The sequence below is a fragment of the Epinephelus moara genome, chromosome 7, assembly GCF_006386435.1.
Source record: "Epinephelus moara isolate mb chromosome 7, YSFRI_EMoa_1.0, whole genome shotgun sequence".
Lineage (NCBI taxonomy): Eukaryota > Metazoa > Chordata > Actinopteri > Perciformes > Serranidae > Epinephelus > Epinephelus moara.
Window position 1 is genome coordinate 19595521 of NC_065512.1, and position 17226 is coordinate 19612746.

At 42.7% G+C, this 17226-nt stretch overlaps 1 protein-coding gene across 1 annotated transcript in view; it reads right to left on the reverse strand.

Moving 5' to 3' along the window:
- Positions 1-13413, reverse strand: part of LOC126393464 (anosmin-1) — a 52460-nt gene extending 39047 nt beyond the window's left edge. The window contains exons 1-2 of the mRNA XM_050049650.1: positions 13165-13413; positions 6811-6858 (exon numbers count right to left, since the gene is read on the reverse strand). Of these exons, the coding sequence (XP_049905607.1) occupies positions 6811-6858; positions 13165-13356 (240 nt within the window). The 5' untranslated portion in view covers positions 13357-13413. The remainder of the gene's footprint in view (positions 1-6810; positions 6859-13164) is intronic.
- Positions 13414-17226: the final 3813 nt, after the last annotated feature.

Below are 17226 nucleotides of genomic sequence, written 5' to 3' on the forward strand. Positions count from 1 at the left end.
CACGCACCTGGTGCAATGATTGATTTCTCTTTTATATGTATTTCAAAAGTGGAGAACAAAAGACTGTTCAAAGAGCGGGCAAACCTGGGCAAGCTGAGTGGGAAGAGTCGCAAGAAGGCGGTTTTATTCATCACGGATACATGTACAGTCTGGAAATCTCGACTACTCTGCTGAAGTAATCACGTCCACGATAAAGGTCAAGAGAGCTGTCGATCACAGAGTCTCTGACACACATTTTGGTTCTTCTGCAGGATTTATCTGCGGGATGCAACAGCTTTGAGTGGAGCTGGAATAAATTGATAAGCCCACATCTACTAAGTACATCAGCTTTAAGATTCTTACGTTTTAATCTCCTCTTCTTCAATGTGACCGTTGGCACGATTAGGTCTGTAAGGATATATTAACATGGACTATGAATAAAGCTGTAGAATAATTCCTTGCTTCAGCACCTCTCGATATGCAAGCTCAGGGAGGGAAGAGACAGCAAAGTCAACATGAAAGGTACGCGGTAATTTATGATACTCAGCCAATCCATCCTCAGAAAGAGAATAAACACTTGGATGACAGCAGATTGTCTCAGTGTGACTGGTCATTATTGCTAAAAGAGGATTTCACAGCAGCTTTCATTACATTAATCCTTCAAGGGAATGAAAATCCATCTGACAGGGAGAACATGTGAAATCAGGCTATCTGTGAAAGGTTGATTATCTCAGAAAAATAAATGGCAACTATTTTAAAAAAGGCCCCCGTGCTCTGTGGGATCAATAAAAACACAGGTTGGTATCAGACGGCGAGCTTATTTATTCGTGGAGGATTTCCTGGAGCGCCCATCGCTCAGATATTGAACAGACAGCATTGCAGAGAGCAGCTTTAGATGTGAGCTTTCACTGTGGAGGAAGTCTAAACTGCAGTTCCACTGCCTCTTCGCCTCCTCTCCTGTGGCCACGTCTTTAGTTTTCTGCTGTGGGGGGTTTTCATTCTCTGCCACCCACCATGTGAATAATGAGCTCCACAGATAGCAGCCAATGAAGCGACCCCCCCTTTAGCCAATGAAACTTAACAACCATGTCCAGATCAGGTCCTTCCTGCTGGGACTGACCAGCCCTGCTTCACACTCCTCCGCCACCCACCCACACACACACACACAGCCTCAAACTAGATAAAACACATGAAGAAAGGCTTCCGAGAAAGTACAGCGACAGCTCTTTGCCTGAACTCCAGCACGTCGGAACTCTTCGACACATATATATGAAATTAGAAAATCAATTAAGCCAAACTGGCAAAGACTGTTTCTCGAATTTTTACACTCTGCTTAGCAGCCCCACTGACAGCCAATCCAGACACACTGCCCACTTGACAGATTGATTTCTAGTCCAGCTTGCTTTGAGGTGTTGGTGCTGGTAATGTGGCTAACACAGGGAGGTGAGACGAACGTCTGGCCTCAGCATGACCAAAAGGTGCTTTGAAGTCCTTCTAAGCACCTAACAATCCCAGCCCTGCCCGGCTGTAAACCCACCAACCAGCACCCACTTTATCACATCTTTTCAAAATATACTACCTACCGCCAAAGAAAAGATGACCACACAAAAGACTTGTAAACTGCATCAGCACACTCGGAAAGCCTTGAGTGAAAGTGACCGTTCCCAAAAGTATGCGCTGTTATTTTTGTTTTTAATTAAGATTCATATAAACTGCAGAACGAGGCGGCGCTTTTGAGGTAAATTTATAGCTTCAACTGACCCGGAAAAAAAGAACAACCGATGGGAAGTTTGACCACTTTATTTTGGCGTGAGAAAATGTGGGCTTTGGACGAGGGGGGGTTGACAAGAAAGACACTTTTGAATGAGACATAGTAGCATTCCAGTGATTGTTATTCAGGCTCCAAAGCTTCCGACATGTGAAGACGAGGGCGCATGTAATCCAAAAGAGTAAACACTTCTTATTCTTGTGTTGGTATGTGCAGCTCAGGGCATGATTGGTAGAAAAGACATTCAAAAGAGCCACCTGGGATATGTGAGACATCTATGAAAGACATGCACGACTCATTGGCGTCAAATGCCGACTAGACAATGTTGCATTATAAAGCTTTTCTCTCTGGAAACTCCTGATAAATAAAAGGGCAAGGATGTGGCAGGTTAAGGGAAATGTAAGGCTAAGTCAACATCTCCCTGCTTAAAAGATGCTTTATTACAGGCTGGCGTTTTAGCTCTCTTCAGCTCAATTATCACCACTCAATCTAATTCATTGAGAGATCAGCCTCCACGGAGGAAAAAGTACACTGATTTTAAAAAATGTTCAGGATATTCGGCGTGTTTACAAGAAAAATATGACACTTTTCTTCCTCAGGAGTTATAAGTGGTGGCCACGTTCCAATGACTCACCACAGGCCAACTTATCCAGGCGTAATGCACATGTCCTTTCTTCTCTTCCTTCCCTGAGAGAAGTTTGAGTAATGAAGCGCACCGCTTTGTTGTAGAGCGGCATTTAGCTGCCTTAAGTCAATCCTAGCATTTGATTTGGAGCCTGGATCACACCCATGGGGGAAAAGCAAGCCCCGCTAATATCAGCCATGCTCTGAATGTGGAAAGCTTCTTGGCTGCTTCTGCACGCTCTCCCATGCGCACGCACAAAATCTATTTTCTTTGCACCAGCAGGAAAAGAGAACACCCTGGAGTTTTGCAAACTTTCACGGAACACATCCAAACTTCTCAAGTTGGGGAGCTCTAACAGTAGGGAGACAAAATGACAATAGCTCATAGAAAACGCCTGCTGTGTGTTCTCCTGGCGTCTCCCCACTGAATGGAGTTTGTCTGCTGGTCCAGTGTTATGGCATGATAATGACTCCCCGGCTCTCTAAATGCCACCTCGCTCTGCTCTGGAGAGAGGGGCAAGCAGGTTAATTACCATGACAATGGGGACACTGAGAGCGGGGCCGGCTCTGGACACTGCATAAGAGATGACCGGGATGACTTTGTCTTCACAAATGGAAGGCGGGAGGCTTTGATTTCCTAAAACGCAGACAGATGGACGGGGTCACAGCAGCTTTGTCTAAATTATTAGGCAGCCCTTCCTCGCATTTTCCTCACAGGCAGGGAGCTCCCTGACGCCCTTTAACAGAGCGCTGGGTGGACAGGCCTTCTGCCCTAACGCACTCCCCGGGAGCCACTGCCTTTGTCTCTCTGTTTGACCGTGCGCTGTTCATGAAGTGAAGAGGCTAATCAGCGGCTGTAGAGCTATTCACAGGGAACCACTGTACAGCATGGGCCCATTTGGTACAATTGTTAAAGTGGCCACAATAGCTCTGTGTTTTGACACACTACACACAGGCCCTGAGTGTGCACTCAAGGCATTGATGTGGAAGTGAAGTGTGGTGGTGTTTGCTACCAAAATATTGACTTCTGGCCGCAAATTAAACTCCAGCACCATGCCCTGGCCTGCATCCTGAATGGCTGAACCTAAAACCTAGGATACAATTAAATTAATTAAATTCAGAGAGCCCTTGAAACGATTTTGGAATGGCAGAGCGGTCGAGCACCACATTTGTGCAGCAGTAACACAAGCATATCATTATTTTTAAGGGCTTACATCAAATCCAGCCTCATTTATCTACAGCCCACCAGTAGGATAAAGAAGTGCTAACTGACATGCTTGTTAGAACGCGGAGAACAAGAAGTTCATTAAAGAGTGTTTTTGGACATTTGCAGCAGGGTTTCAGCAATGTTAGCTGGTTGATTATGAAAACAGTATGCTGTGCTTGGACTCACAGCCAGCAAAAGCCTTTTTCAAACACAAAACTCTGCCGAATGACTGGGGACTGACGAGTGCCAAGAGCCAATGTTGGCCATCACAGTGGAAAGGAGAGAAACAAGTTTCACAGTATCATGGTGAAAACAAAGGAGGTTTGCCTTCTTAAGTGTCTGTGCATAAACGTGTCACAGATGATTTAAGATAATATATATGACATACTCTTGATCGCAGATTTAGCTTTAGAGACAAACTTAAGTTGACTGCGCTCTGCCTCGAGAAGCTTTAATTACAACATGCTGTGTAATAGCAGAACTTAATCATAAGGTGTAACGTGATTTAACAACAAGCTTACACTTTACACACAGATCAGGACACATTCAGAGACATGACAGGTTAGATAATGTTGTAAACATATGCAAAGAGGTTTTAGAGAAGCAACCTGGGCAGCACAAAGAACAATAGCATGGCTGTATCCCAGGCAAATGCAAATTGCCAAGGAAACAATTTGAAATTCAAAAGAGGAATTAAAAAATCAAACACAAAGGGATATTTTGCGAGGCAACTGATACCAGACACTGATTGTGATTAATACGAACACCGAACGTGAGGCCGTGTTAAGTAAGCACACGAAAAAAATCTGCATTTTCCTCAATTTCCAATTAATCACAATCAATGCAATGATGTGATTTGCCCAAATCACAGCATGCATTCCTCCATAAGTACACCAAGATCTGTGGACGTTTGAGTAAGAACAATAAATGCATACAAGGGCTGTGTTTGAAATCACACACTAACATACGCACGATAAGTATGACGGAGAAGTGTAGTCCGTTCACACTGCATAGTATGTGGACTTTGCGCAGCCAGAAATGTCCGGATACATTACCAAGAATTTCTGAGTAAGAGATGTCAACTTTCTGTATATACCCAACTGTCCCACAATGCACTGCATCCCCTTTAAACTGCACAACAGTGGGCATTTAGAGTGAGGCTAAAAGCTTTTTAAACCAGTGGTTCCCAACAGGTCCAGCCACAGGGTCCAGATTTCTCCTTAGTCATTGGTTGAAGCTCTACAGTTTTAAACATTCGGGTTCATACTTGCATTTGACATGCCGTAAAGCTAGTGTGCTGTCTCTCTCAAGTAGCTGTCTGTTAGTCACTCCCTGTACAGCAGGAGATGGCACTTCAAAATAAAAGCTTTGTCCTGCAAAGTCCGTGTACTTTTTTTATGTGTGTTTTTTACAGACATGACACTGGGGGTCCATTCAGAATGAACCCAAGACCCACTTTTGGACCACGGCCCACCAGTTGGGAACCACTGGTTTATGGAATACTTCACTCACAAACTTTGTTTTTCTCGCCAACATTCTGCATTTAACAAGAGCAAAACTATGTCAAAACATCCATTCACAAACTCACACAACTCGTGCAGTATAATCCAAGTGTCATTTATCCAGTCATTTGTTCAGCACTTACCAAACACATGCATTGTCAATAAAAATGTTACAATATAAAACACTTTTACCCATGAGTAGCTCACCCTGAGCGTGCTTGAGCATGAGCATGCATATGAGTTTCACTTGAGGACATACTGAGCGTGCGACTGTACAAACGAGACTTGGATTATACTGCAGGAGTTGTGTGAGAGTTTGTAATCAAATGTTTTGATATAGTTTTACTGTTGTTCCCTGTTCACTTCAATTCATGAACAGTGTTCATCTTTTTTTGGATTCTCCGTTCACTGTGGAGGCATACGAGAAAGACAAAGTTTGCTTTACAAATTTAAGGTAACACAGAGTGAGTAATGAATATGCAAATGGTTATTTTGCGGGTGAAGTATTCCTTTAATATGCCACTTTATTACATTTTAAATATCTTTTCAGGGGAGAATTTAAGTATTTAGATTCCCAATATGTGGTCAGTTTTTTCAAGTAACGCCTGTTTGGATATTTGCTGCAATATTTCGGAGATGTGAGAGCCACTGGCCAGGTTACACCTAATGAAACGTAGCAAAACATTTATTCAAACGAAAACGATGGCGCGTTCACAGACGCACTGCCTTTTAGTGTGGTGGGTTTACTCTAGTTCAATTTCGAAGGGGCTTTTATGGCATGGGAAACACATTTTGCTTTCCCATAGCAAGTGTGAAATATAAACAAAAATGTGCACAGTGTGCCCCAGCTGTCAGTCATATGATGCAGTCACATGACTGTCTTGCTGGTAATACTTAATCTTTTGCTTAGTAGGCAGCATACAGTACATACAGATCGAGTGTGTGGTGGTATGTGAATCCGAACACAGCCAACAACGACATCTCATTTGTCATCACCACAACAACAACACACATCCTGCATTTTATTCAGACAATGTATACGTGTTGTCTATGTCCTACTTTGAGTCCTCATGGGCAAACAGCATTGAATCACGCTTTCACGGTCTGTGTGTGAGGAGATGAGAGCCTCTGACAGCTACAGAGAGCATTGCTCAGATTTCTACTTGGACCGCGCTCTCCTAGCGTATCATGCTCCTTATTTCAGCTCCATAGTGTTCTCTGTCTTCAGTCTATACGGCACATCTCCGAGGGCCTTGTCAACAGCTCCGGGAGAGTCTGATAGAATATGTCAGCGCCATCTTTTCAGAGCAGCTGTCAACACCAGCTTTGTATCAACCTTCTCTGGGACAGGGCACGAAACACAAACAAGCCCTGCGGGAGGCGAAGCGTAATGCAACCTTACTGAAAATTCCAAAAGACACGAGCGGGAAAAACAATCAGGGTTAGGTCTCATAAATCAACACACATTTAACCTTTAAAATTCTATTTCATTGTGTTTAATTGTATCCCATTTACAAGAGCAAATCGGTATCAAATGTAAGGACTGGCTGAAAAGAAAAAGAGGTTTTCTCATGATAGTCTATGTCAACAGTTCTCCAAGTGATTCCTGTAGGCATGATAAAACTAGTCCTGTCGTGACTCGCGCACTTTATGTTGTATTATCCTCTGATAATGAGGCATGTATGTATGTGGCATGTGCCTCATTCATGAAAGACGGGAAACCACACTACCTTGGAGCACTGCTTGTGATTCTGGCACCACACCAAGGATCCATTATTCTGTAAAGGAGAGGGAAAAATATCATCAGTCATCGGAGAAATACAGTTACGATTAGCAATTCATCACATGAACATGTGGCTTTGACCCTCTCCTATCAAAATACAGCCCGATACTTTCCTTAAGTCAAGGCCCTTTTTGAGGAACAATAATGCTAACAATAGTAAGAGTCAGCTTTGTGTGCTGATTGCATGTAACCCAAGCAGGAAAGCGGGGTCAGTGGCACCAGGGCTGGGGCAAACCTCTGGTCAGTTTCAGCAGAGCATGGTGACCTCAGCTTTTCTGTGGGGCCCGTTTGATCTCTCAACAGACGTCCCCAAGGTCACCGAGGCGAGAACTGATGTCAGCACTCCTGTGCAGACTGCAGATACTGCCAATTTCCTCTAATTGCCATGGAAGTGCCACCTTCTGCGCTTCAGCGAGGCAAACATTTGGTCCTAATAGTGCTGCGTATTTATAAATCGTCTACGTGTAAATATGGGGAGTTGTTGAGCGAAGGACCGGTGGGGGTAAATGGCCTGTGCAAGTGGTCATTTCCTGAATTCCATTAGGGCGAGGAATTATGCTGTCATCCTCTGCAAACATAATTGTGCTTGGATGGTGAGTGCAAGGCTAGCGCTACGGAATAAATGACCAGTTGGTCAACATGAGAGAGATGAAATGTTTAGTGATGTGTATCAGAAGATGTGACATTTATATCAATGTTATAAAAACCCTGAAACAACAGATTTGGCCACCTTTTCTACACCTCTGGATAAGTGATAAAATCAAATGCAAATATTCTCAACAGAGGCTCTGGGTTTAAAAGTCAATGGCCTGAAGCTGAGCCTCACTTTTGGATGTTCCCTTTACTTCTGTATGAAAGCAACCGTAGCAGTCGGATACAGCCAAACTTTAGGGTCTGCAGGCAAGAAGTCTGCTTCAGTTCAATGTCAAGTTCAAAGCCTTTTCCCACAATGTAATCCAGAAGAAATTTCCCATGAGACCTTAGGAGAGAACTTATCATTAAAGGGTTTAATTTGACATCCAGTACCAGTAAGTGCTGTGCTTTTAGTGTCAAGGATAATGGTCAAATGGCTTCAAAGGAATCCATGATTGTATGGTCATGTCTTGGGAGAATCTCTTCAACAAAAAAACTGCAGATAAGGATGAAAAATATATGAGTCTGAGCACCAAGGAGACTCGGACTAGTTGTTTCACTTTGTTACAAATAAGAAGTGGGCATGAGTGCTAACTTGTCTGAGGAGTTTTGAGTGCATCAGCAAGTTTTCTGTGCAGAGAACATCTTCATTCTGTTTGGCCAAATGTTGATTAAAATGTGACTTATTCCTCACTACATCCTTTTGTGCCGTATCACAGGATTAAAATCCTTGTGGGCTTCCCTAATTTATAAAAAATGATCGATCCAACCTTGCCAAACGCCCACGTCGGTGACACGCTGTAAATAAAACCTTGACATTTACACTGGCAGCCAGTGCCTCGGGATAATTTATACAGATTGTCACTACTCTCGACCATGTTCTAAATCATCAATCCTGTTTTTGACACCTTTCTTCGCCCATCCATCAGCGGCGACAGGGCCTGATCCACAGAGGAGCTAATTTTGCTGTGTGACAGCATCCCTGTAGAAGAGACGCTCAGCAGGATGTTGCCCCAGCTGTCCAGGCCTGACCCCACCATGTCAGGGACCAATGGGGGAATAATTATAGGTCAGGACTTCATCCCTCTGACTCACCATGACATTCCTCTGCAGCCTGAACATTATGCAGTGCTGAGGACTGTCAAGGACTCCGGTGAATGAATGCTTTCCAGATATCCTCCTGTGTGACTGGGGTCGAGGAGAGGAGACCAGACAGTAGTATATGAATGTGCGGCTAAGGTGAACTCTCGGCTCTGTTAGTGACACCGGTGGAGTCGTGTAAACAGGGGATTTATCACAGAGATACATTATGGCTGTTGTCAGCTGAGAAGACGGAGCAGGTGGCCAGGGGCGTGTTGTATTGTCTAGACAACTGAGAGGAACATGGACAAAAACTCCTTTTATCTTTGAGGGGCGCATTCCACCTTTTGAAAATGGGAATCTTTTGTTTCCTATGAGCCGCTGATTTGGATTAAACGGCTCTCAGATTACACTGATGCATTATGTTTGAATTCTATTTAATCTTGCCTATATGTTTTCCAGCATTAAAGGGATAGTTTGCCACAAAATCAAAAATGCATATTTTTCCTCTTACCTGTAGAGCTATTTATCAGTGTAGACTGTTTTGGTGTGAGTTACCGAGTGTTAGATATGTCCGCCTTCTCTCTAATATAATGGAACTAGATGGCTCTCAGCTTGTGGTGCTCAAAGCGCCAAAACTATACATTTGAAAAACTCAATAGCAATGCCTATTTCTAGAAATCATGACCGGGTTACTCAAGATAATCCACAGACTTTGTTGTGAGCAGTTTCATGTAGGGACTATTTTCTTTCCACCAATCTTCACCCACTAACCAAATCACCGCACACAAAAGTGTTTGGACGAGAAATCATGGTCATGAAAGCTTGTGATAGCTGTTAGCTAGCTCAATGGTGCTAGCAGTAGATGCACGCTTCCTTCAGCGCAGTGATACGGCTGGCAGGTGTAGTTTGGTAGAAAGAAAATAGTTCCTATATGAAACTGCTCACAGCAACGTCTGTGGATTACCTTTGGTAACCAGGTCATGAGAATTTGCTACTGAGTTTTTCAAATGTGTCTTTTTGGCACTTAAAGCACCACAAGCCGAGTGCCATCTAGTTCCATTACATTCGAGAGAAGGCAGACATCTCTACGGCCAATATCTCCAACATTCGGCAACTCACACCAAAACAATCTAGACTGATTGACAGCATCAGAGGTAAGAGGAACAATATATGTTTTTGACTTTGGGGTGAAGTGTCCCTTTAACCTATTGGCACTACTACTGAGACCTTGTGCATTTGTGGCCAAGTTAACAGGAGACAGGACTTCAAAGGACAGCCTGTTGTCTCTGTGTGTCCTTTGACGGCCAAGAGGTCCTCAGGCAACACCAAAATAACTGATCCTTCAGGGCACATATGCAGCACTAAAATAAAGGGCCTCAAGATTTAGGCTTTGACTTGAGTGGGTGTGAGGGCTGTGGTCACTCGGCTCATCAATTATTCACTTTATATGAATTATTTGACAGGGGCTCTGAAAGTGAGCTAATGTGTCCAGCGCTCATCCAATGTTAACATAAAAGGGTGTTTCAGAAATCTCAAACAACACTGGTGTAGAGTTGTCCCCACTTAGGAATGAGGGCTATTTGTCAAATGAGGTAGCTCAGGGTGTAGCAGCTCTCGGGGCTGAGATTTACAGACAGGACTGTCATGGTTTAAAAGCATTTACAGAGAGGTGAGGCCAAGCTACATAGACCTCTATTCATCCGCTGTCTTCACTAATGAAAAACTCCACACATGAGACAAGCACTGGCTGAGGTTTGATTCCACCGCAGGTTATTTAATATCAAAGGCGAAAACAAGGGGACACGGAAAAACTACTTTCCAATGTTTTTTCTTCCCTTCGCTTCAAACACAAATCTCTCAAGCAAGATGCTTAGACTTTACTGCGCAGCACATTAGAAGTGAATGACTGAATTTAAAATGTTTTTATTGCTCTGAATGTAATAACAAGACCGCATGGACACACCTTGTTTTTGGCTTTGCAGGTCCCCACATAAATAATCCACTACAAGGCTGATGCTTTCAGAATACATTATTGCACAGCGCTCCCAGCTCGCTCTTAATATTTTAAAGTGTCCGAGGCTAATATTTATGGTTGGGTGTTCCCCTCTGTCTATTGTACAGGGGTGACAAGTTCCCCAAATGTGGAGTAAAATGTCAATAAATCTGTATTTGGAAACACTATTACATCAATAAATCTACAGTTGCCATAAATCTGACAAGCAATGGCTGACCCATGGGTTTCCTAACTCTGCGACTCCATGCTTGTTTCCATTTGACACTAATTCATAATTGGGACAATTAAAACAAAAGTGTCTGATTTGTCCTCCCGATTCAGCCACATAAAAAGAAAAAGACGCGTGGGTGTTCGTAACATCTGCAAGTGCTAAATTCTCCAAGTATCGTTCCAGTATTCACAGAATGATCACATTAAAGCTGATATGAAAAACAGAGTTTTAAATTCCAGCTGCAGAACGTGTTAAGAGGACAAATTGTCTCTTGTACCATGACCAAAATAAGTAGTGGTCCATATAGATTACAAGATATTGAGTAGACACAGTAAAATATTAAGAAACAGTAGGCAAAAGTCACCGCTTTGACATACAGCCCAGGCATTTCATTTCCATTAAAATGGAAAGTGTTGTGTGTCTTGGTTTTCCTATCGAGTATTAAATGACCCCTGAAGGATGTCCGAGTTGAATTAAGAGGTCTGTCGTCTCAATCACTGGAGTGGAGCTCCGAGCTGCTGCGTGTTGGCCCGTCGCCGTAATAAGATCTGGCAGAGGAAGCAGATCCACCTGTAGGTTGTGCTGACTGAGCATGCTCAAGTGTTGTGGCAACAGTACATTAGAGCTTATCACATTTAGCACAATTGGGCGCCAGCATTTAGCAGGAAGGTGACCTCGGCGGAGCGGCATCAGTAGCTCAGCGTGTATCCTCGACATGCCTATGAGGTGTGATGCTGGCATTTATTGGCAGGGCCAGGGGGTAGAGGGCGTGGAAGGGGGGGAAGCCATATGTTTTTGCAGCTGACCAGACCCCCCATTTTCACATGAAAGGCCTGTTGAGAACACAGTGCATAAGACAGTCCTTGCAGATTATCAACAATTGCTTTCTATTCTTAGCCCCACAAGCTTGCTCAAGCAACCTTGCTTATCACTAACCACAAAAATGCTTCTCTCTTTAGACAAATACCTCCCTCTCATTTTCCCCTCGCTGAAAAAAAAGGGCTGTCTCAGACTCTCAGGCTCTGCAGTCAATTATATAGACTATTAGCTGTTCATTAGAGGTGAGACTTCCATCAGTTATTTGACTTCTCTGTCAGCTGGTGACTAATTTAATTCCCCCAACTTTGCAACCCAGGGCAGCAGTACACCCTTGGATTCCTCTCAAAACAAATCCCGAACCCTGCTCACCAAGTTGTGAATTAAGAAACACTGTTTTCAATGTGTGTCCTTTGGATGCACAGCACTGCTGTTTTCTTTCCTACCATGATTTTAATTGCACTTAACTGCATTCATCCCTCACCCCAGGTGTAGTCCCCCCCCCCCCCCCCTTTTTAATAAAACTGCAAGAATTAACCGCAGTTGGTCTCTTTGTCCCACGGACATGCTTTGAGAACACACCAGATCAATAAGTGCTTTCAAAGTAAAGTTAATTGGTGACAAACAAACAAGCAGTGCACTCTGTTAATACATTAAACCCAATTACAAATTTACCTCCCTCCACAATGTGTCCTGACAACTAAAGGGGGAGTCATTAATGCACCTTGAGAAAGACAAGCTTTGCAAATGCAAATGTGGTGAGCATAAAGGCGGTCACCAGATAGATAGCTGGTGAAAAGGATCAGTGACCAGTCCCCCTTTTCTCCAGAGTCCTGGGAGAGAACAGTGTGTCCAGTGGAGGGTGAAAAACAACTTCTGACACCACACACCAAACCATGCAGAGAATACAGCTAATTCATAGCAGCTTCAAACAAGGGTCCGCATCCCCAACATGCTGTGTGGGGACACTACTGTAAAATTCTCACTGTGAATATATAGTGGCTGCTCTCACATGAGATGCATTATGAATAAGTGGGCAACACAGAGGCGACGCTAGATAGAGTCATAACAGGAGTTAAGTCCATCCCATTTGCACTGGCAGAAACGGGTCTCATTTTCCACTAATTAGCAAGTAATGAATGGAAACTGGCTCCACTGAAAGGCGTCCATCATCCCGTACTCTCAGAAATACTGCAGTGTGTTAATTAGATTTATTCTAAGGAGTCCTACTCTGCACAATCAGTGTGTGTGGCAACTTTACATGCAACTCAAACCCTTACATAGCAGCTTATATCTGCAACTGGTGCTTAATTTTGATGATTCTTTCCATTTAAAGAGGTTTAATAATCATGTCAGTGACAGAAAAACACAAGTGTGAAAGTATTTCATTAGTGACCTGCTCCTGTCTACTCACAATGGGCTCAAGAGAAACAGGTTAGACTTATGAGGGTGAGGAATCGCCCAGCACACACTCATTCATTATTAAATAACGCACCACCGCGGTTATTGCTGAACTTTGCGCGTCTGTGCCCACATGCTCGTACCTGGGAGTGCTTGAAGAAAGCGGAGATGCGAGTGATGTGCAGGCTGAGGCATCTCGAGGCGCATCTTGCTCGGTAAATACTGGCAGTGAAGAAAGAGTCGTCCTGCTTCCTCGCGGACACACTCCCTGGGCTCATTAGCGCCGTAATCCACAAACACAGGGTCACACACACGCTCAGGCTCCTGGAAAACATGCTCCCGCCGTTTGTGTATTTAATCCCTCCACGGATCGGACAATACTGCGTGCAGGCTCCGCCGGAGAAACTAAAGAAACTTCAATTATACACTGGGGAGGAGTCACGGGCTCACGTGCCCTGCGATTGGAGGATGCCGCGGTGACTGACACGCACGCGGAGCGTTAAAGCAGGTAGACTGCTGCTGCATAGTCCTGCACACTGTGCACAGCATGGGCAGGTTGTTCAGTGAGAGGGGGCCTACAAGGATGAAGAAAATGGAAATCATAGTCCATAATTATAACTTATAATATAATCAGTAATATAATAAACTGCAGTATGAATAGGAAAAAAGTGATTTATATGTTTATTATATTGTAATCCAAGTGTGTAGGTTTGGTTTCAACATTTTGGGGGGCACGTATGAAACAGGGGTGGTGGCTGCTAGAACATTTTGACCATTAAACGCTTAATTTCCAACATTCAGGTGATTGTAAGGCAGCAATTTGTGCATTTTCTGCATTAATATGAAGTGTACAAGTTTTATTTTGTCCAAATAAAAGTTCTCTGCTACTTTCATGCTTTAATTTGGTTGGACAAATGCACATGTTCCATATACTGGTGAGGCGTCCCTCCCAAAATCATAATCCATGTTTTAATTTACACAAGATCAACCTAGAACAGTGCTATACAGTGCACAATTTGCACCACTAATGTGTTTTAATATTGGGCATATTGTCTTGTGTTACTCAGGTTAGTCTCTACTGTCAGATCTATGCTTTTCTAGTTTATTATTCAACTGTGTTAATTTTTTCTTGTCTATACATCTATTCATCTATTCATCTATCTATCTATCTATCTATCTATCTATCTATCTATCTATCTATCTATCCATATATACATCTATACAGCTATACACCTATACATATGTCTATATACCTATTCATCTATCTATACATCTAGTCTCCTATACATCTATTTATCTATCTATACATTTATCCATTTATCCATCTATCTATCTACCTATCTATACATCTATCCACCTATACATATGTCTATATACCTATACATCTATCTATACATCTATACATGTATCTATACATCTATTCATCTATCTAAACATCTATCTATCTATACATTTATCCATCTATCTATGTACCTATCTATACATCTATCCACCTATACACATGGCTATATACCTATACATCTATCTATACATCTATCCATCTATCTATCTATACATCTATCCATCTATCTATCTATACATTTATCCATCTATCTATCTACCTATCTATACATCTATCCACCTATACATATGTCTATATACCTATTCATCTATCTATACATCTGTCCATCTATACATCTATCTATACATCTATACGTGTATCTATACATCTAAACATCTATCCACCTATACATCTATTTATCTATCTATACATGTATCCATCTATATGTACCCATCTATACATCTATCCAACTATACACATGGCTATACATCTATACATCTATCTATACATCTATCCACCTATACATATATCTATACATCTATTCATTCATCTATCCATCTATACACCTATACATCTATCTATACATCTATTCCTTACATATAACACAACCAATAAGTGGAAGATCTAAATCTGAATAAAGACACACTGCATCCACATACTTGGTAGATTCACAAGAGGCAAATTAAAGGGAAGAATGGTAAACATCGAAGCAGCAGAGGCCAATATATCCTCAGTCCCCTAGTATGGGAATCCTGCATTTCCCTCAATGCAAATAACTAGATACTGTCTTTTGTTAGGGAACCCAGTGAACCCTTAACGCCCACTCCTCATCTTCGGTTTGTTGCACAGTCTTTCTGATATGATATTAAAATCCAGATTACAATCAGTGAGGGAAGCTGCGGAACAAAACTTCATGTGTTCATGTAGGGTGCCCTTTGAATACAATGCTGACTTCACAGATTTAAGGTAAAGGTAAAAAACAGACACATGGCATTTGCATAAATCCACATTTGAGCCAAGGAACATGGAAAAATTGTAGATTGCTGCTTATGTTTTTATTCATTTATGTTACTCACATTCTTCCTTCCTTCCTCTCATTTATTCATTCATTATTTGGCAGCATACCAGCTCGTGTCTCCTTAAAATTGCCTCAACAATACACCCACACGTCATGCACAGTGGAAAACCCGGTACACACCTGTCTACCAAGCAGGAGGCAGGGTTAGCCCTACTGCCATCTACTGATGACACAACTCATCAGAAATGTGGAAAAGCCAGGTTTCCTGTATCAAACCCTCACATATGGCCTTGGTGAAGCTTGCCAACATCCCAGGGAAGCCCTTTCCCTTCAGCTCTCACCTCCCAGTTTAACAGTAGCTTGGAAAAACAAATCAACTCGGAAAACTATTAAAACCATCCTGACTAAATTCCTCAAGCTGCTCTCCCAACTTCTGGCCTGAGGTATGGAGAAAATATGACATGTAGGAAAAGCTCAAAATCCTCACTATTTATTGGAGTTAAAGAGTGAGTATTTAATTAGAAAGTTCCCTCGAGGGTTTACAAGACACTCCTGCTTTTGTCAGCTCACGGAGTACTTCCCTGAACCCCATTACAGCAGCAGCATAATGAAGTTTTATAGGTGTTGCTCTTAAACTGTGTGCAGAGTGGGAGTGAGCACACACTTACACACCATCATTAGATTTGGCTTGAGTCGCCATCTTGCCGTGGGCCAATTACGCATTGTGCCAAAACAGTTCGACCTATGCCTCTGCACTGAAACTGTACCATGCCCATATTAGCACATCCTGAATAGCAGACAATGTCTCTGTGATGGGGATTGTGGAATCAAACTAAAAACACCCATCAGTCACATATTCCCATGTCATTCATGAACACTCAACATCCCGCTCGGTGAGAGTAAGCAGACCACTGTAATGAGAGCGCTGGCCTGTCATAGTTTTGCAAAAGCATGGCTATTTATCATACAAATCATCTCACAGCTCTGTAATGATAAGATGGATGTGCGATCATTTCCCTGGTGGTCTCAGACACACAATGTAACTTGGGGTGAGAGATCCCTTGCCACTCTTAAAATATTTAAGCACGGATGTCTGTGTACCTTAAAAACAGTATAATGGCTTAATTTGTTGGCTTATTACAGCCATGTGTGGTGGTGGGGTTTTATAGTGTGCAGTGAAGGAAACACACTGTCTGTGTGCGGTCCTGATGTCTCCTGCAGCCTGTGGGACACGTACCCCTCCGACACCATGCTTTCATTCACTGGGAAAAGCCTCTGCAATATTGTGATCTGTGAAGCTATCTCGAGAGGGAATGTTTGTCTGACTGGATTTCATCTCTCACTCACGTCACTGCATTAATTCACACCTATATTTACAGTGAGTCACCGTTAACAACATGTGTTTACCTATGTAAATAGACCTGCGAGTGCATAAACTGGCTCGAAATCCAGTAAAGCATGTACACAACAAAGCATACCGTTTTTATCCTGTGAGGTGCACCCAGTCTTTATGACTTTGCGTGATTGGTTTAGAATAATGATACTCAACGTACGCTCTAAGGGACAAATCTGGTCTAGGATAAGGTGCTGGGTTGCTCCTGAACCATTTTCTAATTTACAATGACAATTAATTAATTCACACTGGGATTATTTTTTGACTTTCGTGAATAAGTAATCTAAATAAGGTGCTCGTGTGTTCATCAAAGAGGAGGCTGTTCTCATGCACTGTTTGTACGCTCTCCTACGAAAAGTAATGCACCAAAATCTGAACATATCCCACATAATGATGAACCAGTAATACATGCATAACCCATGTATTCTGGAAGGCTGCGGCCACTTGATCAATCCGCTGATGGGAGAAAAGAC